The sequence below is a fragment of the Hylobates moloch genome, unplaced genomic scaffold (assembly GCF_009828535.3).
Source record: "Hylobates moloch isolate HMO894 unplaced genomic scaffold, HMol_V3 SCAFFOLD_12, whole genome shotgun sequence".
Classification (NCBI taxonomy): Eukaryota; Metazoa; Chordata; class Mammalia; order Primates; family Hylobatidae; genus Hylobates; species Hylobates moloch.
Window position 1 is genome coordinate 28504784 of NW_026652287.1, and position 25698 is coordinate 28530481.

The 25698-nt window shown below is 44.5% G+C and overlaps 1 protein-coding gene across 2 annotated transcripts in view; it reads right to left on the reverse strand.

The window, feature by feature from the left end:
• CHST11 (carbohydrate sulfotransferase 11) overlaps positions 1–25698 on the reverse strand; it is a 309675-nt gene extending 283977 nt beyond the window's left edge. Inside the window, exon 1 of one of the 2 annotated variants that reach the window (XM_032168834.2) lies at positions 25112–25698. In XM_032168834.2, coding sequence (XP_032024725.1) covers positions 25112–25214 — 103 coding nt within the window. In that variant the 5' untranslated portion in view covers positions 25215–25698. Of the gene's footprint in view, positions 1–25096 lie in introns of both variants that reach the window. The other variant, XM_032168833.2, reaches the window with a different exon arrangement.

A 25698-nucleotide genomic window follows, 5' to 3' on the forward strand; every position in this document is an offset into this window, starting at 1 on the left:
GAAGGTAGTGAGGAATAGGAAAAAAAAAAGAGCCATACATTCTTTGTATCAGCAACGATCTATCCAAAAATAAAATCAAGAAAACAATCCTGGGGAGGCTGAGGGGGGTGGATCACTTGAAGTCAGGAGTCTGAAACCAGCCTGGCCAACATGGTGAAACCCTGTCTCTGCTTAAAAAAAAAAAAATCAGCCGGGCATTGTGGCTGGTTCCTGTAATCCCAGCTACTCGGGAGGCTGAGGCAGGAGAATTTCTTGAACATGGGAGGTGGAGGCTGCAGTGAGCTGAGATCGTGCCATCGCACTCCAGCCTGGGTGACAAGAACAAAACTCCAAAAAAAAAAAAAAATGCAAGAGAAAGGAAGGAAAGGAGGAAGGGAGGGAGGGAGGGAGGGAGAGAGGAAGGAAGGAAGGAAAGAAGGAAGGAAGGAAGGAAGGAAGGAAGGAAGGAAGGAAGGAAGGAAGAAGGAAGGAAGGAAGGAAGGAAGGAAGGAAGGAAGGAAGGAAGGAAGGAAGGAAACCATCCTATTTACAATAACATCAAAAAGATATTCTTTTTTCAAGTCATAGACGAGTAAATACTCTGTTCACCTGGATGAGACATTTAGGTATCAGAAACCCCAAAGCCCTTTCCAAAAATGCCTTCCCTTTCTTGGCCAATCTTTGCCATTTCTGATATCATTGCCCCCAACGATGCGTGAGAGGATCCGTGACCGCTCCCTATAGAAGGAAGCCATGAGCTGGAACAGTGGGCTCAGGTGACTGCAGCCAGGTTTGGTTTTTGAAACCATTTCTTTCAGTGGCTTAAAAAACCTGGGCCAAATTCTAAAAATTGTAAAGTATGACAGTAGATTATTTTTTTTAAGTGATAACTTATTCCAGCGCACCCAACTGGGAAGGCCAATACGAGGAAGCAACATTAAACGAGACCTGAAAGAAAAGCACTCCAAGCACAGGGAACGGCAAGTGCAAAATTCATGACGTGGCAAGAGCGTGGTGCTCATAAGGCACTGAAAGAAGGCAGAGTGGCGCAAGTCCAGCTGGGCAGGGGGACAAGGAAGTGGGACCAGGCAGGCCTCAGTGAGGAAGGACCTTGAAGTCAGGCTAAGGATTTGGGTTTCTCTTCTGGGTGCAATGAGAAGTCATGAAAGGCTGTACCTTTGCAATGTTACAGCAGAGCAGAAAGGGAGCTCTCTTCCCATTTTACAGCTGGAAAGTACGGCACAGAGAGGTTAAGTGACCTCTGCTGAGTCACATCCCGGCACAGGGGTGAAGCTAAGAAGCCACATCCCCTGATTACAACTGGAAAGAATCCCTACTGGGTCAAGGCAAGAAATGTGTTCCTTCAGACTGCAGTAATTTCCCAGGGCTGCTATAACAAAGTGCCACAAACTTGGTGGCTTAATACAATAGAAATGTATTCCTTCATGGTTCTGGAGACCCCAAGTCCAAAATCAAGACGTCGGCAGGCCCATGCCCTGGGCACACACTAGGTCCTCCATAATTGTCAGCTCTTACTACAACAACTCCTACTTTGCTCAAACGACCAAAATCTTGTCTCAGGCCTCTAAAGGCCCTCTCTGAAGCCTCTAGAGAAGGATCCTTTCTTGTTTCTTCCAGCTTCTGGTGGCTCCTGGCATTCCTTGGCTCGTGGCAGCATCAATCCAGTCTCTGCCTCCATTATCACACGGTCTTATGTGTGTTTCTGTGTCTCTTCTCCTCTTATAATAAGGACACTAGTCATACTGGATTAAGGGCATGCTGTCCTCTAATACGACTTCATCTTTTTTTTTTTTTGAGATGGAGTCTTGCTCTGTAGCCCAGGCTGGGGTGCAGTGGCACGATCTCAGCTCACTGCAACCTCCGCCTCCCAGGTTCAAGCAATTCTCCTACCTCAGCCTCCGGAGTAGCTGGGATTACAGGCACCTGCCACCACGCCCAGCTAATTTTTTGTATTTTTTAGTAGAGACAGGGTTTCAACATCTTGGCCAGGCTGGTCTCAAACTCCTGACCTCATGGTCCACCCGCATCCGCCTCCCAAAGTGCTGGGATTACAGGCGGGAGCCACTGTACCCAGCTGACTTCATCTTAACTAACTATATCTGCAATGCCCCTATTTCCAAGTCAAGTCACATTCTGAGGTTCCAGGAAGGACATGAATTTGCGGGGGACACTATCAACTCAGTGCACTGACTAAGCAGATGTTTATGAAAGATAGGCCTGAATTCAACAGGGGCTCAGAGCAATGACCAACTAAAGTATAGAACCTTTTGCAGCAGAACTCCTGGTTGACCCCCAATATCCATTCTCTGTATTCCTTTAAAATAAAGAAAACATAAGTTTAGCACATGACCACACAGAACAAAGACTACATTTCCCAGCCTCCCCTGCAGACATAAATGGCTGGAGCTAAGTGAGATTTAAGCAAAAGTGATGGATCCAAGGGGAATGCCCTCCGCCAGACCTCTCTCCCTCTTCCCACTGGCAGGAAGGCAAACATGGTGGTGAGCCATCTTCAACAAGTGGCACGCTTACATGAGAAAAATATGTCCTGCGGCTTCTTCAAGTCATAGGAACACATTTGCCGTCTAGCAACAGGAGGTAAACAGAATCAAAAGTTCATGCAGCCATTTTCAATCCAAATAGGTTTTCCTAGTGGCAAAAAACTTCCAAGCATACTACCTACTACCTACGAGTGCAAGACTTTTTAAAATCTAATTATATATGTTTTACCTCTTGCCTCTCTTGGTTCTGTTATTCATCAGAAAAACAAGATCCGATGCCTATCTTGGATAAGAGCATCTCCAGTTTTCTTTCTCTCACTCCCAGCCTTACTCTCAAACTGGGCATGTGATCCCAGCCACACCATTGAGATTTGCTCACTCAACACATTTTTATTGAACACTTGCTGTAAGACAGGCACCGTCCTAGGAGCTGGAGATGACAGTAAACAAAATATAAAAATCCCTGCCCTTAAGAACTTTACATTCCAGGACTTTTGTGGAAACTGCTGGAAAAAAGAAGTACTCTCTCTTTCTACCGGGAATGCTGAAAGGCTGGGATGGAGGCTGGAACCGCAGGCAGCCATCTTGCCACCATGAGGATACAGATACAGCATGAACAATCACATCCTAGGGTGCTTGGTCTCTGCCACACTGAGTTTGGCTCAGTTCCCTGAGCCAAAAAAGGCGGGGGCGGGGAGGGCACTGTATTTTTGCTTAAACCAATTTGAATTGGGTTGGGAAAGGAAGGAGTTGCATCCAATTCCTACCAAGACGTTAAGAGTCCCTCAGAAAGATATCTGAGGCAAGTTTGGAAATGCCAAGTAAAGACAGGTGACTCTTTTGAAAATGGCTTTTCCTTGGACATGCCTTGGAAATGCACTGTTTAAAGGCTCCTTCCATGTTGTCATTTCCAGTTTTAAAAACCTCCTTTTCAACAACCCCCTAGAATGAAGGCACCAGTTCACTGCCTCTCCCACTATGCGTTAAGAACCAAACCATGTCATCGCATCCCCCAAATGACCAGAGACTAGATGGTTCCAATCACCTCCTGAAGCTCTTGAAATTGCCTGCCACTGCTGCTGATGGCCACAGGGAACACCACCTTTATTTCCCAAAAGGCTAAATCCCACTGGTTTTCCTCAAGGTAGTGACTGTGTCCCAACATTTCTGATAATTGCTTTCCTTCCCAGGCAAGCACCTCCATGCTCTGGGGCCCCGTGAATACTCAGCTGTTAACAGGAACAGCCTGAACTAGACTTACAGATAACCGAAGCTAACTGACCACATCCTACTTAACAGGAAACCTAATAGACAGCTATTTTAGACTTATTCTCACTTCCCCTCATCCGCTTCCACCTCAGCACTCTGTTGCTGGGAAGTCAGGGTGTACATAAAAGAGACTATGGGGAAGGGGTCAGTGGAGACTCCAGAATTCAGATATAAAAAGGCTTTAGGACGTGGACCTGGTGGAAGAGAGGTGCTGGCACTGCATTCATGTGGCAAATATCACATTTTTACTTACAGTGTATTTTGGGGTCATCTGGTATGGGCTAGTGGAAATCATTTTTTTAATGTTTAAGAAAAGAAAATAATAAAATTAAAATATACCCAGGCCTTCTTTCTGGAGATAGAAGTAACAGAAATATTACACAGGAAGCTCTATCTGCCGTGTGTGTGTGTGTGTGTGTGTGTGTGTGTGTGTGTATGTGTGTAACTATCAGCAATGTCTTTCACTTTTGCAAGAGGAAAGATACAGTTTGAGTTATGGGTTCGCTTTGGTTTTTCTCTCCCTGTCTCCCACCCCCACTTCCTGTTAGGAGGGTTGTTTCCCAAACTTGAGAGCCCCATCAACACACAGCTCCCTGGAGAGGCTTCATTCTCAGGGTGCTGCCAGCCATCACCCTTCTTAGAGTCATCGGAGACATGTGAAGAGCTCTTAGACCTTCTCACTAAATGAACTTCCTCATAACTGAATTCCTTTCTCCCATCAGTTGGGGACGACTGAGTGCACAATGCCTCCTAGAGCTATCATTGTGTCTTTCCAGCTGCAGAGCAAGTGTTCATTTTCCTTTCAGCTCAAGGATCGTTCCTTGTCTTAGTCCATTTGGACTGCTATATCAAAATATCCTGCACTAGGTGGCTTGTAAACTACAGAAATTTATTGCTCAAACAGTTCTGGAGGCTGGAAAGTCCAAGATCGAGGCACTCGCAGATTTGGTGTCTGGAAAGTTCCCACTCCCTGGTTCTCACTGCGTCCTCCCATGACACAAGAGGTGAGGGTCTCTCTGGGGTCTCTTTTATAAGGGCACTAATCCCATTCATGAGGGCTCCCTCATGACCTAATCATGTCCCAAAGACCACCACCTTCTAAGAGCCTCATATTGGGGATTAGGTTTCAACCCATGAATTAGGGAGAGACACAGCATTCAGACAATAGGGTTTCTCCGTGCTTTTCCTCCTAAATCACAAAAAGAAATTTTTCTCGCAGATGCTAGCCCACGCTTTGCAGAGAGAAGTTCTTATTAGAGCACTTGGAGTCAGATGAGCCAGGGCATCCAAGCTCCACCAACTACTAGCTGTGTCACCTTAAGTTAATTACAAAACTTCTCTGAGTCCCACCTAAAAATGAGGATGAAGCCAGTCCTCCTTGCCAGGCTGTGGAGAAGACTAAATGATTTAACACCTGTAATGGGTACCCAGTGAGTAGCAGTGAAAATGTATCTTTTCATTGAATTTGAGTCCTAAGGATGATCTATTATAGGACTCTTGGACAGGCACTGAGGGTGTGGAGGTGGCTTTACAGCAAGCTACTTGTCCATTCATGAATCCCCCCATCCCTAGAAGCCCATTAATAAAATACTTTGTGACATCTGAAGAAAGTTCTGTTCTCTTCCCAGATATCAAGTGAAACCTCTCCTTACCTTCCTTGGCTCATTCATTCAGACATGCAAGCATGTATGCAACAAACATTTATTTTATTACAAGTCTGTCATACGCCAGGGACTGGGGACACAGTTTGTGGCCTCCAGAAGCCTACAGTCTAGTGTGGACCAAAAACTCAATGAAAGCATAAATGTTGAGATAGAGGAAGGCTCCTGACAGCTTAATCAAAGGAGCTGGGATATAGTAAGATGGACATTTTCACACACTGCTGGTTGGGGCATCAATAGATACAATTTTCTAGAAAATAATTTGGCTACACTTATCAAGAGACAGGTTATAAACCTTTGAATTGCCCCTCTGAAATTTTATTTGAAAGAGACATTAAGAAACTCAGACAAAAGTTTAGTTTACAAAAAAAAAAACATGGTATTTTTTTAAAAGGGAAAATCTTTTTCAAAAATGTTCAACAAAGGAGAATGGCGAAATGAAAATACATCCATCTGATGGAATATTACAGTGTTGTCAGAGAAAACTGAATGACATGAGAAAATGCCCAGGATTCGGTGCTACATGGCAAAAGCAAAATACACTATAATATAAGCCTGATGATTTCATCTTTCTAAATACATATACACATCTGTATTACATATTTTACATATATGTGTATATATTATTATATATGTGTATAATATATGTATATATTATATCACATATGTGTATATATTACATATATGTGTAATATATGCTATTACATATAACATATATGTAATATTGTTTTTGTATGTGTTTATTATAATTTTTACAATTATAATTATATTTATTTATATTTATTTATATATGTATTATAGTATATTATATTATATATAATATATAATATATTGAATTTGAGTCCTAAGGATGATCTATTATAGGACTCTTGGACAGGCACTGAGGGTGTGGAGGTGGCTTTACAGCAAGCTACTTGTCCATTCAAGAATCCCCCCATCCCTGGAAGCCCATTAATAAGACACTTTGTGACATGTGAAGAAAGTTCTGTTCTCTTCCCAGATGTCAAGTGAAATCTCTCCTTACCTCATATATTATTATATACTTATAATAATACATGAGGGATAAGTTTTTAAAATATATCTTTGTAAATATATTATACATATAAGGGACCTACTTCTAAAAAAAAGTCATATATATATATATATATATATAGGACCTACTTTCAAAAAAATTCATCCCTAATCCCTGCCACCCAGGAAAAATCTCTTGACGTTCTGGTCTATTTTTCCATGGATATATATATATATGCATATATATGGCAGGTATTGGGGTAACTTTTTTGGAAGTAAGTCCCTTTTTTCAAAATTCTCTATGATACATTTGAATTAATTTCATAATCAGAAATATATATATATATAATACTGCTTTACTCTGAGGCATCATAGGGCAGGGGAGGGAGATGATGGTGAAGGAGCCAGTGGGGCCACCAACCTTGCCCCTTGATAAATTTTATGCCAAGAACGTGAGCTCTATTAAGATAGGGATCATTGTCTATTTTGTCCCCTGCTGTTTCCCTAGCACAGGAACAGTCCTGGCACAAACAGTAGCCATTCAACAAATGCTTGTTAAATAACTGAACAAACGACCAGAGCCTAGCTCAAATGTTCCTTCCTCTGTCAAGTTCCCTGACCTCCCCTAAACTAATTAATCTTTTTTTTTCCTAGCCACCCATAGCCATTATTATAAAGCATTACAGCTAACAATTATGGGTCTGTCACCACTTGCTAAATTGCAAGTTATTTGTAGGCAGGAACTAAGTCTTATTTAGATTTGTCTCTTTGGTCAGATAAATATTTGGTCAATAAATGTTTGAGTGCTGGATGGAGGGGTGGACAGATGTCAGACAGTTCATACTACTGCATAAACAGTAATTATTAATTTTAATTATGATTTAACCCTCATGTAAATGTGTACTGATTCTGAGAACTGCTAATAGCATCAGATCTGAGTTGGGAAGAGACCTTAGAAATAGTCTAAGTAGTCAAGTGCAAAATTGTTGGTTTTAGCCCTGAAATACTTTATTCTAACAAAATTTTACTCAGAACCCCCAAAATATGAAACAGATAAGCAAGGAGCCACTCTGATGGGGGTGGGGTTTACTGGGACCCCGTAGCCCCCTCCAAGGACATTCCCCCATGCTTGGGCTTAGAGGAGTAGTTTGAAAACCGCCAACATCCACATTTGTTAGTAACACGTGTGGGGTCCCCAAAGAGGGTAGAAGAACGAGGACAAGAATCCAAGATCCCTGATGCCCCACCCAATGCCCACCCAATGCCCTTTCTACTTTGTTGGAGTTTTATAACAGATCGAACACTCAGCAATGACCTCTGTGTTCCTAATCCATTCCTTGTTTATTTCCCATGAAAATAAAAAAGGAATGTTGCTGTGACTTTCCAATGACAACATCCTGCACATCCCTCAAATCTCATTTGCAGGAAGGCACTTACTATCAGCCCTGGATTTATTTTTAAAAATCTCATTTTGCTTTTACAGGCACAGGAAACAAAGTCAGCATAAGCCTTGAAAGAATTCTCTGCAGAGTCCCAAGAAAGAGCCCTGAGCCGCTCCCCTCCTGAATGCAATGGATCATCCTAAAGTGAGCAAGGCCACTATTTTTAAGCACGTAATTGTCATTCAGATGATGGCTCACACTCTTCCAACAAAAGCTGTTTTATTACAATTAACTAAAAGATTGCCTGTTCAGTTTCTGATCTCAAACCTGCACTTCCATTTTTGAACAGCAAAATTATACAGAAAACCCTACATATAATGAAACCTTGGCTCTTAAAGGATTTCACTAATTCTTCCAATTGCAAAATAATCTCCATTCCAATACCTTTGCATAGGCTTCCAATAATAAGTACTACCTCAATTAGACCTTCTAATCTCTAATCCCTAAATCTTTATAAGTTTGCAAGCATAAATCTAGAAACCCTTTTAGCTTGCTTGTCCACATGCCTCCTTTAAAACACACTGCATATCTGTGATTACATTATATTATTTTCTTTTTCAATTAAGCCTTTGGAAGAGTTCTCCCTGTTGTGGTGGTGGCGGTGGCGGCAGTGGTGGTGGTGGTGGTGATGGTGATGTTTTAATAGAAAATAAAGGGGATCAAAGGTGGTGAGATGCCCCTATGAGAAAACCAGCTCTCAATTATTCATCGACAGGTGTCAAGTGCTACAGTCTAGCCGAGAAAATACAGGCAGCCCTCAGCTTTGTACCAAGCACAATGGCCCCCAGAAGTGATTGTGAAAGCCACAGAGAGATGCCTTTTTACATTGTGTATGAGCTCTACAATAGCCCCATGCCCTCTCCCACAGCCCAGGAAGGGGAGCCTAAAAAAGAGGCAGTCTTTTGATTTAAAGAGGACACCGGGCGGCATCTTTCAGGGGGGCAATGCGCTCAGACCCCACACACAGTGCACTTGGGTCTCGCTTCCAGGAGGAAGCAGCAGACTTTGTTCTCCATCCTTCACTGCTCATCTCTAGGGCAGCCCAACAGGTGCAGCCTGACCCGGATACACCCAAGAGCTCCCACTGAAGCAAGAAACTCTCTTCCCTGGGACTATTTACACACTTTCCCTTTCTCCTGCCACTGCTTCCAGGGCCCTCTGAGGGTGAAGCTAGGGCACCATCAGCAACTGAGAGACTGAAATTTAACCTCCATGGCCTATAATTTTGGCCCGAGCAGCGCAGAACAGAGGAGTTTCAAACCCCACTACAGAGTGCTTTTAAGCTCCTTCTTACTTTGCACTTTAGTCGTTCATGAATAATCTTCTTACCTCCCATTAAATGACGATAATAGAAACGATTTCCAAATGGCCCCGAGTTCATTTTGAGAAAGTGAGTTTGAAACTACTGCCTTTCTAATGAAACAAGAGAGTTTAAATTCAGCTTAAATTTCATCATCTGAAAAACAGGAGACACTAAACCTTCTGTGGCTCCCTGGTACCAAGAATAAAACTCAAACTTTAGAGCATTCAGAGCCATCCAGGTTCACCTCTCCAGCCCAAGGGTATTCCCAGTCATCACTCTCCTCACTGCCCCACTCCCTGCTCTGGCAGGCGTCCTCACCTGGAATGTCTTTCCTCCCCCTTCCCAGATTCTGCCAGCAAATTTCTACTCATCCTTCAGAGCCCAGTGCAAACCTCGACTTTCTCTGGAAGGTTTCCTTCCACCACCACCACCACGACCACCACGACCACCACCATCACCACCACCACCAAAATCAATCACCGTCCTCTCCCTTTCTTTCACAGTTTGTCTCTGTAACAGCAATCGCATCTGGCCCCATAAGACAGTGAAGTATGTGTGTTTACATCCACCCTAATAGAATGAATGTTCCTTGGGCCAGACTTCGCAGCTAAACGTTGGTGTTAGAACCATTTGAAACAAAATTTAAGCAATTCCCTAAATCCTTCTGAGTCTCCATTGCCTCATCTGTAGAATGGAGCTAGTAACAGTTGCGCTTGCTACACAGCAGACTGTGTCAAGATCTCAATAGCACAATCAAGCTTCAGATAGCGACTGATTAACTAGAAGAGTTTGAAGATACCTTAGAGGCCTGAAATGACTTTAGGGGTGTGTGTGTGTGTGTGTGTGTGTGTGTGTGTGTGTGTGTGTGTGTGTATAAAACTTTGCAGCTAATATCTCGTATTTAACATGTTGAGCCTTAAGATAATCAATATTATTCCCAAAGGGTATAGCTAAAACCCAGGAAAGACAACATCCCCTTAAGAAAATGGAAGGGGCGGGCGCAGTGGCTCACGCCTGTACTCCCAGTACTTTAGGAGGCTAAGGCAAGATCCCTTGAGCCCAGGCATTTGAGACCAGCCTGGGCAACATAACTAGACCTTGTCTCTACAAAAAAAAAAAAAAAACACAAAAATTAGCCAAGTGTGATGGTGCACACCTGTAGTCCCAGCTACGTGGGAGGCTGAGGTGGGAGAATTGCTCGAACCCAGGTGGTCAAAGCTGCAGTGAACTATGATCCTGCCACTGCATTCCAGTCTGGGTGACAGAGCAAGATTCTGTCACCATAAATGTTTTTTTTTTAAATTAGGGTGAGGGGAGACAAAAAAAAAGCCCTAGTTCAATGTAGAAAAAGTTCTCCATTACAGTAGCCCTAGTCACATGTGGCTAGTAAGCATTTGAAATGCAGCTAGTCTGAATTTAGATGTCCTGTAAAAATACACATTGGATTTCTGAAGACTTAGTACCAAAAATATGTAAAATATTGCAATGAGTTTTAATATTGAGTACCTGTTGCAATATTTCAGGTATTAATCTCACCTGTTTCTTTTTACTTTCTTCAATGTAAAAATGGCTACCGGGAGATTTAGTTTTGTGTGCAGCAGCAGGGTATTTCCACTGGACAGTGTTGCTCTACAAAGTCTTGTCTCAGACCCTCCCATTGCAAACCAAATTAGCAGATCCCTTTCTGGGACACATTTAATTACCTTTGTGGTTACAGTGATGCAATTCCTACAACTTTGACAGTTGTTCACTTTTTGGCTGTTCACATTTAGGGGCTGTTCTTGGCTCTCTTAAGTGACAGCTCACCATAGAATCGAAATGAAAATCAAATCAGCATTGAAAATTCCATACCCGCTATCCCAAAAAGAGGGATTTTCTTCTTAGTGACCAATTACCATCAGTGTATTCGTTCTTTTAGCAAATAGTTACTGAGTGACCATTATGTACCAGGCTCTATTGTAGATGTTGCGATATTGTGCTAAACAAGACATGGCCCCTTCCCTGAAGGAGTCAATGTATCAGAATGAGTAACATTAGAGATGTACACACACAAAGTACCACAGGGATGAGAGGAAGGACATCCATCCCCTCATTCTGACCAAAAGGGGATGGATGGTAATACAAGAGGTAATACATGAACTAGACTTCGACCCAAGGTCACATCCAAGTTGAAGAAAGACATGAGCGTCATCTAAACACAGATGATACCCCAGGCCCCAAGAGGGGATGAGCTCACCAGGGATAGAGTGTAGAGTAAGAAGAGAAGGGGCTATCACTGAATGTCCCACTTACTGAGTCTACAGCTGAGCTTAAGGCCTTTATGAAATAATTACTTCTTGACCTGATTATCTGAAACCAAGAACATGGAGATGGGCATACTGGTGAGGTGAAGAGTACGGTGTTTGCTGTCAGTTAGACCTGAGCCAGGATCCTGTTCCAGCTTTCCAATTAGGCAGGCTCCTTCACCCCTCTAAGCCTCAGTTTCCTCACCTGTATAATGGGATTGGTAAATGTGCATCTCACAAGGTTGTGGTGGGGATTAAATAGGATGGATAATCCAAATACAGCAGCTGACATACTGTCTGATACAGAGCAAGTATTTGGTAAATGGTCACTGTTGTTACTGGTTTTTTTTCATAAAGCATCAGAAAAATGTTGAATTAAATAAGGGTTTGGTATGGTTTGACTGTGTCCCCATCCAAATCTCACCTTGAATTGTAATAATCCCCACGTGTCAAGGACAGGACCAAGTGGAGTTAATTGGATCATGGGGATGGTTTCCCCATGCTGTTCTCATGATAGTGAGCGAGTCTCATGAGATCTGATGCCTTTATCAGTGTCTGGCATTTCCCCTGCTTGCACGCATTCTCTCTCCTGCTGCCCTGTGAAGAGGTGCCTTCTGCCAAGATTTTAAGTTTCCTGAGGCCTCCCCAGCCATGCAGAACTGTGAGTCAATTAAACCTCTTTCCTTTATAAATTACCCAGTCTGAGGTATTTCTTCACAGCAGCATGAGAACAGACTAATACAGGGTTTCCCGACTATTGATATTTTGAGCTGGCCTATTCTTTGTTGTCGGGAAGTCTATCCTATCCATTGTAGGATGTTTAACAGCATCTCTGGCCTCCACTCACTAAATGCCAGTAGCACACCTTCCCCAGTTAATGACAACCCAAAATGCCTCCAGACATTGCCACCTGTCCCCTGTGGGGGAAGAAGGAGGTCCCAAACCAGTTGCAAACAAATAGTCTAAATCAACGATTAGGTGGAATGGAAAGAGGTCTGGGTGCTTAAAAAGATAGAAACTTTTTCAACTTGTAAAGAAATGTGACCCTGACAAACACGCTCCCCTTCCTCTATGATAACTCTGCAGCCTAACAGGGACTATTTCAAATGTGAGCCTGGCCTCAGGTTGAAGAATGCTGGGCCTAGCCCAGATCAGGGTTATGGAGTCTTTGAACTAAATTTCAGCACCTGGTCTGGTGAAGAAGGGTGGAAATGGGTCTGTGCCCCAGCTACGAATGCCAACCACAGAGCAAGCTCCATGACACCTGCAGTTAACCAGTGGGAAGGACTGACCCCTATACAGGAAGAGCCCTTAAAGTCCTCCTCAGCACAGAACAAGCCCAATGTGGAGACATAGGGCCAATCGATGCTATCCTGTGCAATGAGCCATGCTAACCCACCCAACAACTGCTCACATACGGGCTGCCATGCTACCACTGTTATTTTTCTGAAATGACTGCTTTTCATCCTCCTCGGAGTTCAGCTTCAGAAATGGCATTGACCAGTGCCTGTGTTATTTCCCAAGTGTCACTTGTTAAAGCTAATGGGAACCTGAGGAGTAATTAAGTGCATAATTGGGAGGAAATGCTCTGGTCACTGCATTCAGCAAAAAAACACAAGGCTGATTTCTGACCAAATATAAACTCTGCTTTGCAAACTGCTACACAATTTTGGCCTTGGCAGAGGGTATGCCTGTTAGCATGGCAGACAGAGGGTGAGCACATACAGAGAGAAGAGATTCACAGGAGCCTCATACTTATAGAAGTCAGATCCTTTCAGTGAATCTTACAGTGTAGGACACACAGGTTAAAAGGATAAAAACTTGCTCAGGTTTCAAACAGAATTAAATACAACAGCATCTTGTTGACATGGTGATTCACATCCTTGAACGAGGAACCACACAGGTAATTTATCATAACAACAATATGTTTATACTACTTTTACATTCATTTTTTCTTTTTTTAAAATTTAATTTTATTTAATTTTAAGTTCCAGGATACATGTGCAGGACATGCAGTTTTGTTACATAGGTTTACATCCATTTCCAATGCATTTTCACATCTAACTTCTCATTTAATCTTTACCACCGCCACCCATAAGAGAGGTAATATTACTATCTTCACTTGGCAAATGAGGGGAACAAATCTCTTGTCTGCGAATTTCACTCAGTCACTCATTCAATCAATTATTAAGCCCCTACACTTGCCAGGCACTTGCCCAAGTCATGGGATGCAGCCAAGTACTACGCCAGGTGCTGTTTACACATAGAGTCTTGAGCTGTTTCTCAAGGAGGGGCATTGGTGGTATTTGGGCAGAATGATTCTTTGATGGGCAGAAAGGTCCCACCCTTCGCAGAATGTCTATCACTAAATTGCAATCGTTCTCACCAATCTTTGGGGTGGATGGGAAGAGTAATGCCCAAATGAGAGCCCTCCCAGATGTTCAGAGCAGCAGATATGAAGTCATACAGCTGGGTTTGGTTCTTATTCCATCCATTCCTCTCCTGGGGATCTTAGACAACTGATAATGCTCTATGCTTAGTTTCCCCCCTTGTAAAATGGTGGTAATTATAGCGTATACATTATAAGAGTCCCGTGGGGGAGTAATCTATATTCAATGTCTGACCCAAGTTGGCCTTCGGTAAATAATATCCAATAAATATCTTTATTATTTCATTGGTTCATCTCCCATCTACCCTCATCTCCTTCAATCTTTAAAGCCACCTTTGCAGAGAGAACTTCCCTGACAATCCTATTTAAAATTTCAATCCCCCCACCACTGCCACTTCACATCCCCCTTCCTTGCTTCCCCACCCCCCATAGCATTTGTCACCTTCAAACATACTCTATAATTTAATATGCATCTGTTATTGTGTCTCCCCCACTATGATGTATGTTCCATGAGGACATAGATTTTCACCTGTTTGATTCTACACCTAGAACAGAGCTTAACTCTTAGTAAGCATTTAACAAAAATATCTTGAATGATGTCAAATGGATATAGGGAACAGCCAAATCCTAAAAGCTGGTGTCTAGACTCCAAATTCTGTGCTCTTTTCACTATAATGAGTGACCATATGCAATGATATTAAAGGTAAAATGTGACAACCGTTAAGAAATGTTAAGTGTCCTGTTACAACACTACCTTAGAGGGGCCTCTGTGGTTTCCTTCTTCTGAGATTCTTTGAAGTTAACAGTTTCTAACAGAAACCCAGCCACCAGCTTATTTCACTTGAGTTGCCTTTGTGAGTTTTTTCTCCCAAGGCATTTAAGATAACCATTCAAGCCAGAGAATGATAAGGACTGAAACACTTCCATTACCAGGTTTCTTTGTCTCTATCCATATCTACATGAGACAGAACCCAAGTCCTGGTGATGCTGGAAATACCAGCCCTCCCCATACGGCTTATCTAAAGCCAAACTAAGCCTCCACCACTGCTAGAACTGGCACCAGGTTAACACTGTACTTTTACCCAGAGTTGACAACGGCAGGTCTGACAATAACCAATGACATTCAAGGCAGGTCTAGTCCTGGGGTTCCAAAATCCTGGTGGACATTGTGCCACAAAAGGGGTCTGGGAAGGAAACATCAGACTTTCCATTTTTTGTTCATCTAAACACTAGACCTTCCATTTTCAGTTAACCTAAAAAAAATTTAACTACATCAAGAATACAAATGGCCACAAACAACCCCATCTAACCTGTCATATCAAATTACATGTCACTTATGAAACTCAGGCAGGTATCCTCAACCACAAAATGAACTGGAGTGACCACCTCAGTAATTCCACCATTCTCAGCATATTTCAATGAATAACCATTTACAACTGAATCCTAAGTAAATTTACAGATTACATTATCTACTTTTAACTATCCTATTCCTCACAAAATAGAACTGAGGCCTAAAGAGATCCCAGCCAAGAAACCACAACTTGAAGATAATTGTCACAATCCAGGCACATGAGAAAATGGCGTTCCTCCCTCTTGAGTACCAGCTCTCCATCGTATCTTTGTGGACAACATTACAAGGTCAAAAGGATGAAAGAATCAGAATTGATAAAGAGTCAGCCAACAGAATTATCCAACAGATAATGACATATGGGTTTGCAGTCACTAGTCAGAAAGGATCCTATCCTAGATATGTAGATAATGGTAGTAATATGCAGAAATTATAAACAAAATATATTGAGGGATGGCTGCTCGAATATGTTTTACCAATAGGGTGTGGTGAGTACTGTGATTATTTGCTCATCATTCATTCTACCCTCCTTCTAGAAAGCTTTCTAGCCTGCAGAGGCTGGTAATTGAAAAGCTGTATTTCCCAGGCTTCTTTGAAGCTAAGGTTCTAGATGTGAATTTGGCTCCCCCAAACAGAAGCACTCACTTGAGATTTAGAAAGCAGACGTGAGGCAGAGAGGCCATCTTCTTGCCTTTGGGGCTGTTTGGCCGCTGGCAAGCAAGCCTTATAGGGTCCACTCTCTGGCTTTACCATCAATTTGTTCTTGAACTCAATAGTTCCAGACATGGTCTCAGAGGGTGTAGCACCCCTGGTGAGTCAGTTTTTTTTGTTTTTTGTTTTTTTTTGAACAGCCATGCCAACATACGTTTCTTTATAAATTATTATATAAACTACTACCATTAGCTGGGAGACATTCCTGGAGCCCCATTCCTCCAGCCCCCTAATGCCTTTATAAGCACCAAATTCCCTCTAGTAAATATCTTTCTGCTTAAAATACCTAGACTGGGGCCGGACACGGTGGCTTATGCCTGTAATCCTAGCATTTTGGGAGGCCAAGGCAGGCAGATCACCTGAGGTCAGGAGTTCGAGACCAGCCTGGCCAACATGGTGAAACCCCGTCTCAACTAAAAACACAAAAATTGGCTGGGCGTGGTGGCGTGCACCTGTAATCCCAGCTACTTGGAAGGCTGAGGCAGGAGAATCGCTTGAACCCGGGAGGCAGAGGAGTCAGATGCTGCCACTACACTCCAGCCTGGGCGACAGAGTGAGACTGTCTCAAAAAAAAAAATTAAATTAAATTAAAAAATAAAATACCTAGACTGATTTCTATTTCCTGCCCTGAACCACAGCAGAACAGAAGCAAAGAGATTTGGGAGACAAATGCACTAGACCACAGCAGATGCTGTTTGTACATGACAATCCAACCTGGCTCCTCCTTCTGAGTTCTGGGCACATGGGTTGGGTGGTGACCGAGGTGGAAAGGCTTATATCTGAGAATCAATTATTTACTCTTTAAATGTTTCCTAGGCACCTCTGGGCCAGGGTCAGAGGCTATAAAGATGAACCTGACAGAATCCATGCCTTGCTGTGTCAAAAGAGGAAGATGTACAAAAAAACAAACAACTACAGCACATTTCTAAAAGGGCCAGAAAAGAGGAATGACAAAGTCATGACAGCTCAGTAGCCTTGAAAGAAGCAAAAATCCACAGGTGACACTTTCCCTGGGCAATGTTTATGTCTATTTCTAGATGAACTTCCGGGTTCAAGCCCCAAGTTAAATCACTTACTTCCCACCCTCCCCATTCTAACTCTTAACCAACCTCATCGTTAATCAGAGAAATACTAACTACAAGCCCTGGGCTCTGAAAATAAGTGCCAGGCAAAGTTAAAAAGACTTGGACAGACTGCATGCCAATCTGGCCATTGAGAAGCAAGTACTCAAGACTAACCAGGTACTTTTGAGCCCTCAGACTCCGCATCTTGGAGGAATGCCATTTTTCAACACTTACTGAGGTTATAAAGTGTGCCACAGTTTACGTAAAGTACTTTCAGAATTTACAGAGCTGGCCTCAGAAGGCATCTATGGTGAAGGCACACTGCTATTTGATGGAACACTAAGAAACAAAACAGCTGCTCATTAAAGGGCAGCACGGTGCGGAGATGCCATCAATCACAACACAAATTGCATAATTACTAAAATGTGAAAAAATATGTCCTGGAATCAATAATACACAATAATTTATGGGGATAGGACATGGGAGACCCCAGACTTGGACTCGGGTCTTCCACTCCCAGAGCGTTGATCCATTTCATCGCTATATTTTTATTGAGTGCCGATTTAAGTCTGGGCTTTTTCTGGATATTTTTATTCACAAATGCCACCGATTGCACCCTGAAGATATTACGAATTTCCCACTACAAGCTCAGTCAAAATTTTTCTCAAATCTCTTTTTCAGATCTCTTCATTACTGCTTTAAAAATTGGAAATGGGACTGGGTGTGTGGCACACCTGTAAGTCCCAGCTGCTTGGGAGGCTGCTGTAGGAGGATCCCTTGAGCCCAGGAGTTCGAGGATGCAGTGAGCCATGATCTCACCACTATCCAGCGTGGGCAATAGAGCAAAACCCTGTTTTTAAAAATAAAGATAAATTTTAAAAAATTGAAAAAGGAGATGGTCTAGTTGGGGGTCAAGGGGGAGCAGGTGGTAGAGGAGAGATGGGACTTATATGACGACCACTTAACCAAAGTATACTATTGGCTGCCCAAAGATGAGCACAAGTAGGGCTGGACACGGTGACTCACACCTATACCAGCACTTTGGGAGGCCGAGGAGGGTGGATCACTTAAGGTCAGGAGTTCAAGACGAGCTTGGCCAACATGGCAAAACCCAGTATCTATTAAAAATGCAAAAATTAGCCAGGTATGGTGGTGCATGCCTGTAATCCCAGCTACTCAGGAGGCTGAGGCAGGAGAATTGCCTGGGCCCAGGAGGCAGAGGTTGCAATGAGCCGAGATTGCACCACTGCACTCCAGCCTAGGTGACAGAGCGAGACTCCATTTCAAAAAAAAAACAAAGTGCATGTAGGAGACTTCATTTTCAATCTTGCTATATCGCTTCCACCCTTATTCCTCACCTCCCTGCCCCAAGAGTCCTCTGCTCAAGCTTCTGCAGCACTTCCCTCCCATCTACAGTTAAACCCAAGGCTCAAAACAATTGTCTCTCTCCGACTTGTGTCTCTCCCCACTGTGGTTGTTGGCTGCCTCCGTCCCTCTGCTCTGGGCACTCTGACCACCTTGCCAGGCATGTTCTTGCCTCAGGAACCAGACTTGAACTTGTGTTGCTCTCTGCCTGGAACATGGCCGGCTGCTTCATTTCCTGCAGGTGTCTGCTCTCAGTGTCATCTTATCAATGACATTCCCTAATTACCTCTATATTATATTGCAACCCCTGCCTCTCACATCCCTCAAACATCTTCTCTGTTTTGTTTTTCTCTTAACACCATCTGATATACCATATATGTCACTTCTGCATTTGCTTAAAGTCTGTCTGCCCCACTAGAATCTAAGTTCCATGAAGGCAGAGATGTATGTGTTACATCTTCAGTGCCAAGAACAGTATCTGGCACAGAGTAGGAGAAAGGAAAAGAGAGAGAGACAGACAGAGAGGGGGCTGGGGAGGAGGAGAACAAGTCTGCTTGTAAGTTTCAATCAATCACATTGGATCTAAGATGCATCAAATTACAAGTTCTAGGAAATTTTAACTGACAGATCAGATTGTTCAATGACCTCATAGGAAGAACTGCCTCCCCTTTTATTTGTTATAAAGGTGGTATCCCAAAGATTCAAAAGAAAAACTAAAAAGAAAAAAAAATGAATCAGCAGAATGACTTCTGGTTTTCCTCAGAGTCTGAACTTAGAAGAGGCCTGCTGGCAATGACTTTCATGAGAGCCTTTTTCACTTGACCTCCAGATTAAAGAGAGGTCCTTTTGGTGGGTTTAAGAAGGGAAAGGGTGGTGCCTTTGCTTATGAGCCTTTGACTTCCTGTTTTGAAATGACTGTGCTGATAAAGCTATGAACAAAATGATTTTTCAACCAGACAAATACTAACAGCAGATACCTCTGCTGAAGGATGGATTCCCTCACCCCTCACCCCATGGAAACCCCCCAACCACCCTTTCTATGGTGCCTGATCACCCCTTTTATTTTGGAAGGCAATTAAAATGAGGACTGTAACAATCAAAGGAGATCACCTATGTCTGTCTCATCTGAGCACAGCTATGAAAATGCTCCATCGAGGCGCAAACATTTAAATGACCAAGGGGAGACCCCATGCTAAAAATGTCTTCTCCTTCACTTATTTTTTTACTTGTTAATTTTTGTAGGTACATAGTAGTTGTATATATTTATGGGGTACATGAGATCCTTCAGTGATTCAATGTTGTTTTCAGAATTCATGACAATCTCATATTTGAAACCCTCTTGACACCTTTTCAATGGAAGTTTCAGGTGTATAACATAAGAACAGCCCCTACAAACTGGTACAACTCCTAACTTATTCCATGTATAAGCAAAAAGATTCCGTAACGTAACATTAAATTTGTGCAACCACAGCAAAAAAATAATACCAGACTGACATCCTGCAAAGGGGTAGGGTGGGAGGTGCAGACACATGCAAGTCTATACATTTAAACAGTTATGGTTAAACTTTGTCTTTAACTTTAATAACTAGTTGTGATAATGATGTATTTGTCTAAAATACTTATTATCAAACAGGATACAAAATGCATGATGTTATCTCAACTATATATATGCGTTTTGCATAGTTGAGAAAAATATAGAATATATAAATATATATAAATATATTCTATAATATATTTTTAAAGTATCAATTGCCTCTTGGTGGTGGAATAATGATTGTTTTTCTTCTCTACCGCCTAAATTTTCTTTTTTTCTTTTTTTCTTTTTTTTTTGAGATGGTGTTTAACTCTTGTTGCCCAGGATGGAGTGCAATGGCGCGATCTCAGCTCACTGCCACCTCCACTTCCCTAGTGCAAGTGATTCTGCTGCCTCAGCCTCCCAAGTAGCTGGGATTACAGGCTTGCACCACCACGCCCAGCTAATTTTTTTTTGTATTTTTAGTAGAGACAGGGTTTCACCATGTTGGTCAGGCTGGTCTCAAACTCCTGAGCTCAGGTGATCCACCCGCCTCAGACTCCCAAAGTGCTGGGATTACAGGTGTGAGCCATCGCACCTGACCACCTCCTAAATTTTCTAAAATAAGCACATATTATGTTTACAATTAGTTTAAAATTATAATACAAAATGCACTTTAGATTCAACCTGATCAAGTGAAAGTGCAAGGGGGTAAACTGAGACATCTTTAAATAAAGGATATAATCTTTCAATACATTCAACCGAGGCAAAGAAATCCCAGGTGACAGTGAAAATAAACATTTTGCAAAAATAAAAATAATAGAGAGGAAGCAAACAGGAGAGAAAAGGCTTTCTCCTCTGAAGGCTTCTTTCTATGAACAGTAGATTTCAACAAAAACCACAATCCTATGGAGTAACACAAACGGAAGGTTCTGAAGAGCTGCCTTTACACACTCTGCGCCAAGCAGCCTGGGGGGCCTCTCAGCTTTGCACTGCATGACACAGCTCCATCAAAACCCAGCCATCTGGGGCAGGTATGCAAGACATTTTAATGTAAGCTGATGAACTTTCATAGGAAGCATTCATTGGTGAACTCAAACCTGTGTAGAAACCACAGGTATGTGGTTCCATTCTCCCTAGTTTTAGGAATAGTTCACAGCCATAGAAGGTGTCTGTTTTATGGATGGATTTCCTTAGTGGCTAAACAAGGCCAACCTTCTCCAGAATCCAGGACACAGAGCAGTGCCTCAGCTGCCTACACCTCACGGGCTGCAAATTTAGGCCACGGTGAAAGCTCCTGTCTGGCACCTGATTAGTTTAAACTGGGTCCGTGTCAGAGTTCAGGAAGGCAGGAAGTGTCACCACCGGACAGATCCAGAGTTATTGACCAGGCATTCTTGGCAAGGCTAGAAGTGACCTTCCTGAAAACCAGAGAAGTGGGTCTACTTCTGAGTTTAACCACTTCATACATTCATCCAGCAAATATTTTATTAAGAACCCACTGCTGTTAGACACTGTGCAAAAAACATCAGGATTAAAATGGAGTCTAAAACCTGGTCCTTGCCCTATAAAATATTCTTAAGGAAGACTATTAACTCAGAGTATCAAAAACTTCTAAATGTAACTATCCTACTGACAAGGCCCACTTCTGCTAAACCCTTGTGCAACTGATGGTCAATTACTCAAATTTGCAAATTAATCAATTCTATGAATTAGAAAAGATAATGGGCCCCAGATTAGAATCAGAGAGAGGGACAGCCAGCTTTTTTTTTTTTTTTTTTTTTTTTTTTGAGACACAGTTTCACTCTGTCACCCAGGCTGGAGTGCAGTGGTGCCATCTTAGCTCACAGCAACCTCTGCCTCCCGGGTTCATGCTATTCTCATGCCTCAGCCTCCAGAGTTCCTGGGATTACAGGTGTGTGCCACCACACCCAGCCAATTTTTGTATTTTTAGTAAAGATGTGGTTTTGCCATGTTGGCCAGGCTGGTCTCGAACTCCTGAGCTGAAGTGATTCACCTGCCTGGGCCTCCCAAGGTGCTGGGATTCCAGGTATGAGCCAACGCGCCCCGCCTTCCTTTTTTTCTTTCTCTCCCTCCTCTCACACCTTCCAGCCACCAACAAAGCCTGGAACCCATTGCTTTTGCAATACTATTTTTCTATTTCACATGTAGGTATCTGGAACCCCTGCCAAAGGCCTCCAAATTTTTAGCTACACAATCTGTGCCATGCTGTGGTCCCTTCTGCCTCTCCCAGGGTGATCTGGAGAGACAGAAACTGCAGAGCCAGGCTGAAGGATCAGCTCTCCTTACCCCAAGATACTTCAGAGAAGCAAGGATCTTTAACTTTTAAAGAAATTCAAACCAGTGAAAGAGATTCCACATCAGCGGTCATCAACAGTGTAGCTTAATAAAATGAACCCCCCAAAAAGAAAATGTTTAATGTGAATTTGAAAGTATATTTTTATGCCCCGTGTAATGATAAACTGTTGACACAGAGTTTTTGTGGACTGTAAGTAATTTGAAATAAGGAAGGCCTTTCAATTGAACTATCTGTAATTCTACATTCAACAGAATGTTTTGAAAGTAGTATTTGCGCCGGGCGCTGTGGCTCACGCTTGTAATCCCAGCACTTTGGGAGGCCGAGACGGGCGGATCACGAGGTCAAGAGATCGAGACCATCCTGGCTAACACGGTGAAACCCCGTCTCTACTAAAAATACAAAAAATTAGCCGGGCGCGGCGGCAGGCGCCTGTAGTCCCAGCTACTCGGGAGGCTGAGGCAGGAGAATGGCGTGAACCCGGGAGGCGGAGCTTGCAGTGAGCCGAGATCGCGCCACTGCACTCCAGCCTGGGGGAAAGAGCGAGACTCCGTCTAAAAAAAAAAAAAAAAAAAAAAAGAAAGTAGTATTTGCTATAGACTGGAGGGAAATATCAGAAAAGTATATTTATAGAGATCCAAATAATAAACAATGGGAGAAAATAGGACTAGAAGGGGACATAAAGGATGGGGCAGGATCATCGACAGAGGATCTTTTTCAGCAAAAGCTTAGAAAAGGTTCTCTGCCTCTTTCAAAAGGCTAGACTGAAAAGATATGATGTCACTTTCAAGTCAACTTAAGACTCTAACAAGAGCTGGAAATTTTCACAAAGTGACAATTACAAGTTGGAAGTTTCTTCCTAGTATCTTTGGCTAGAAAGTTATTTCCCAATTCTCACAAAGAATTCCGTGACAATTGTATTTCCCTGGGCAATTAACAGGTACACAGAAGCTCAAGCGCATTCCTGCTGAAGGCTGACACTCATCCGTGTTCTGGGCATTTATACAGAGCCTTACTGGCATTCACGGTCCTATCAAAACCTGAACACAGCTTAGAGTCTAGATCAAATCACCCGGCCCCTTGTTTAAACTGTTTGAACCCCAGTGTATCTGCACACCACCAGTCCCCTGGCGCTCTGGGGTGAGTCTGTCCCGGTCTCCGGTGGCCCCAGGAGCTTGGCACTCTGAGATACCCCTGGTTGTCTGGTCCTGCCCACTGCAACCAAGGCCTGCCTGCCGGAATGCAAGCCAGGTCCATTTTTAAATTCCTTTGGACGTTTCACAACCGCAGGTTTGGGTGAGGAGACAAACACCGCTGTAGTTTGCTGACATTAAACTAAAAATACCCAGCTGCAAACAAAAGCCATCTTTAACAGGGCTGGCTCGGACGTCCTGAGGTTACATGTGGTAGAGTCGGACCATATCCTTGGCAGTGTGGCTGCCTTAACAACTGCTCCAGACCGAGTGGGGCAAAGGGGCCGTCTGTCCCTGCGCTGTCAAGGAATCTGCAGCCTGCAGCCCTGCCTGTTTGATGGAAAGAACAGCTTTATTCCTCTGCCATCGACCCAAACGCAGGCTTGATGAATTCGGGACTGCGTCTGCTTAAAGTGTTAGATACACAGTGAAAGGAGAAGGCGGGAGGCAAAAATGAAAAACACCAACTCAACCCCACTTCCCTGGAAGGAAATGCGTTTCCACCTCCCTCCTCCTTGCAATTAGAAAAGCAAATTATTGCTGTGACTACGCTGAGAAAGGCAACTCGGAGGCGTAGAAAATGGATTTCTGAGCCAACGTGGCCCGGCAGGGGGCTGCTAAGGGAGGGTAAAAGGGAGCCGGGGAGCCACGGCTTGGCGGGGAGACCCGCGTTATCTGGAAGGTTTCTCGGAACGTTCTACCTGTTGGGCTTCGCAGCCGAGCTGCTCACCCCCGGCCGCCGCGCTCTAGGGCGCCCCTCCCTCTCCAGAACCCAAACTTTCCCTGGCGCCCCTAGGAAGCGACAAGCCTCGTCCCTCCCCCAGTCCAGCTTTCGGACGTGGAACTTTGCCTGAGCCACAAGGGACCGGAGGAATGGGGTTCATTCCCACGCCGCCCGGGGGATTCCCGTTGCTCGGATCCCAGAAGTGGGGGATGCAAACGGACAGTCAGCCCAGGACCTGGCCAAAGTTTCCTCCAAAACTGCAGTGGTCAAGGCGTGACCCAGGAGCTCGGAGTTTCCAGCTCAGGGGCTGGGGGCTGGAGCAGGCCCCGGGGCACCAGCCGCAAGGTCACTGCGGAGCCGGACCCCGGGGGCAAACGGCCGGCGCGTGGTGCAGGGGCGACGCTGGGCACCCGACCACTCTCCACACCTGCTTAGCTCTGCGCTGAGCCCGGGACACGTGGGAGCCCAGTCCCGGGCTCCCAGCCTGCTGCAGGGACTCGCAACCTCGCCGGGGCGTACACCCTTCGCCCCCGGCCCGGCAACCAGGAAGAGGCAGCTCGCCCGGGCGCAGAGCAGCGGGCTCCGGGTAACTCTTTCATCCTCCAGCCTCGGCAGCAGCGGGGAGGGAGTTTCGTTCTCCTCAAACCAGCCCCTCACCCCCGGCTGCTTCCCACACCTCTCCGTTTCCCTGCTACCTCGTAGACAGACAGACAAGGGACACAAAGAAAAAAAAAAAAGAAAAAGAAGGAAAAAAAAAAAAAACTACCGCCCCTCCTGGTCCCATCCTCCAGCCCGGAGCCCGGAGGAAGAAGAGGGGGAAGCGCACCTTCCCTTCTCCTCCCCATCCCGACGCGGTGACCCGGGTAGATCTGGGCAGCCAGGAGCCCCGAAGAGGCCGAAGCGGAGAGGTAGGGTTGGAAAAGGCAGAAATCAGGCGGAGCGAGCGAGAGCGCGAGAGAGAAGAAAATATCCAACAAAACCACGCTAACGCGCCCCCTACCTGGGTGCAACATACTTTGGAAATAGAAGATGACCAGGATAAAGGATCCCAAGCAAGTGGCCAGCACCATCCGGCAGATTCTGTTCATCCTCATCACTTCCAGCAGCGCTGGCTTCATGGCTTTGTCCTGGCTGCGGGGACCGGGGTGTCCGGGAGGCGCGCCCGGGGCGCAGGAGCAGGGACCCCGCCGCGCGGACCGGAGCCCGAGAGGCGCGGGGCAGAGCTGAGCAAGGCTCGGAGGGAGGATCGGACTCGCTTCGCGGCCGCTCTCGGAGCCCCTAGCCTGGCCAGGGGTGTGGAAGGTGCCGGAGTTGGTCTGGAAGTGCTGAGATGCGTGGATCCGCTGGCTGCGCGCTCCTGCTCCTGCTCCTCCTCCTCGCCGCTCCGCCGCCTCCTCCGATCCCGCCGGCGGCCGCCGCTGCCTGGTCGCGGGCCGGGCGGCTGGAGTGCGAGCGGTGATGGTGGTGCCGCAGCCGCTGCCGCTGGGCTGACCGCTGTGGCTCTCCGACGGGCCCTCTCTTGTCTCTCCAAAGGCTACTTCATTGCGCTCCAACGATCTATATATTCCGGGGCTGGGTTTTACCAAATGCAACTCGCGGCCC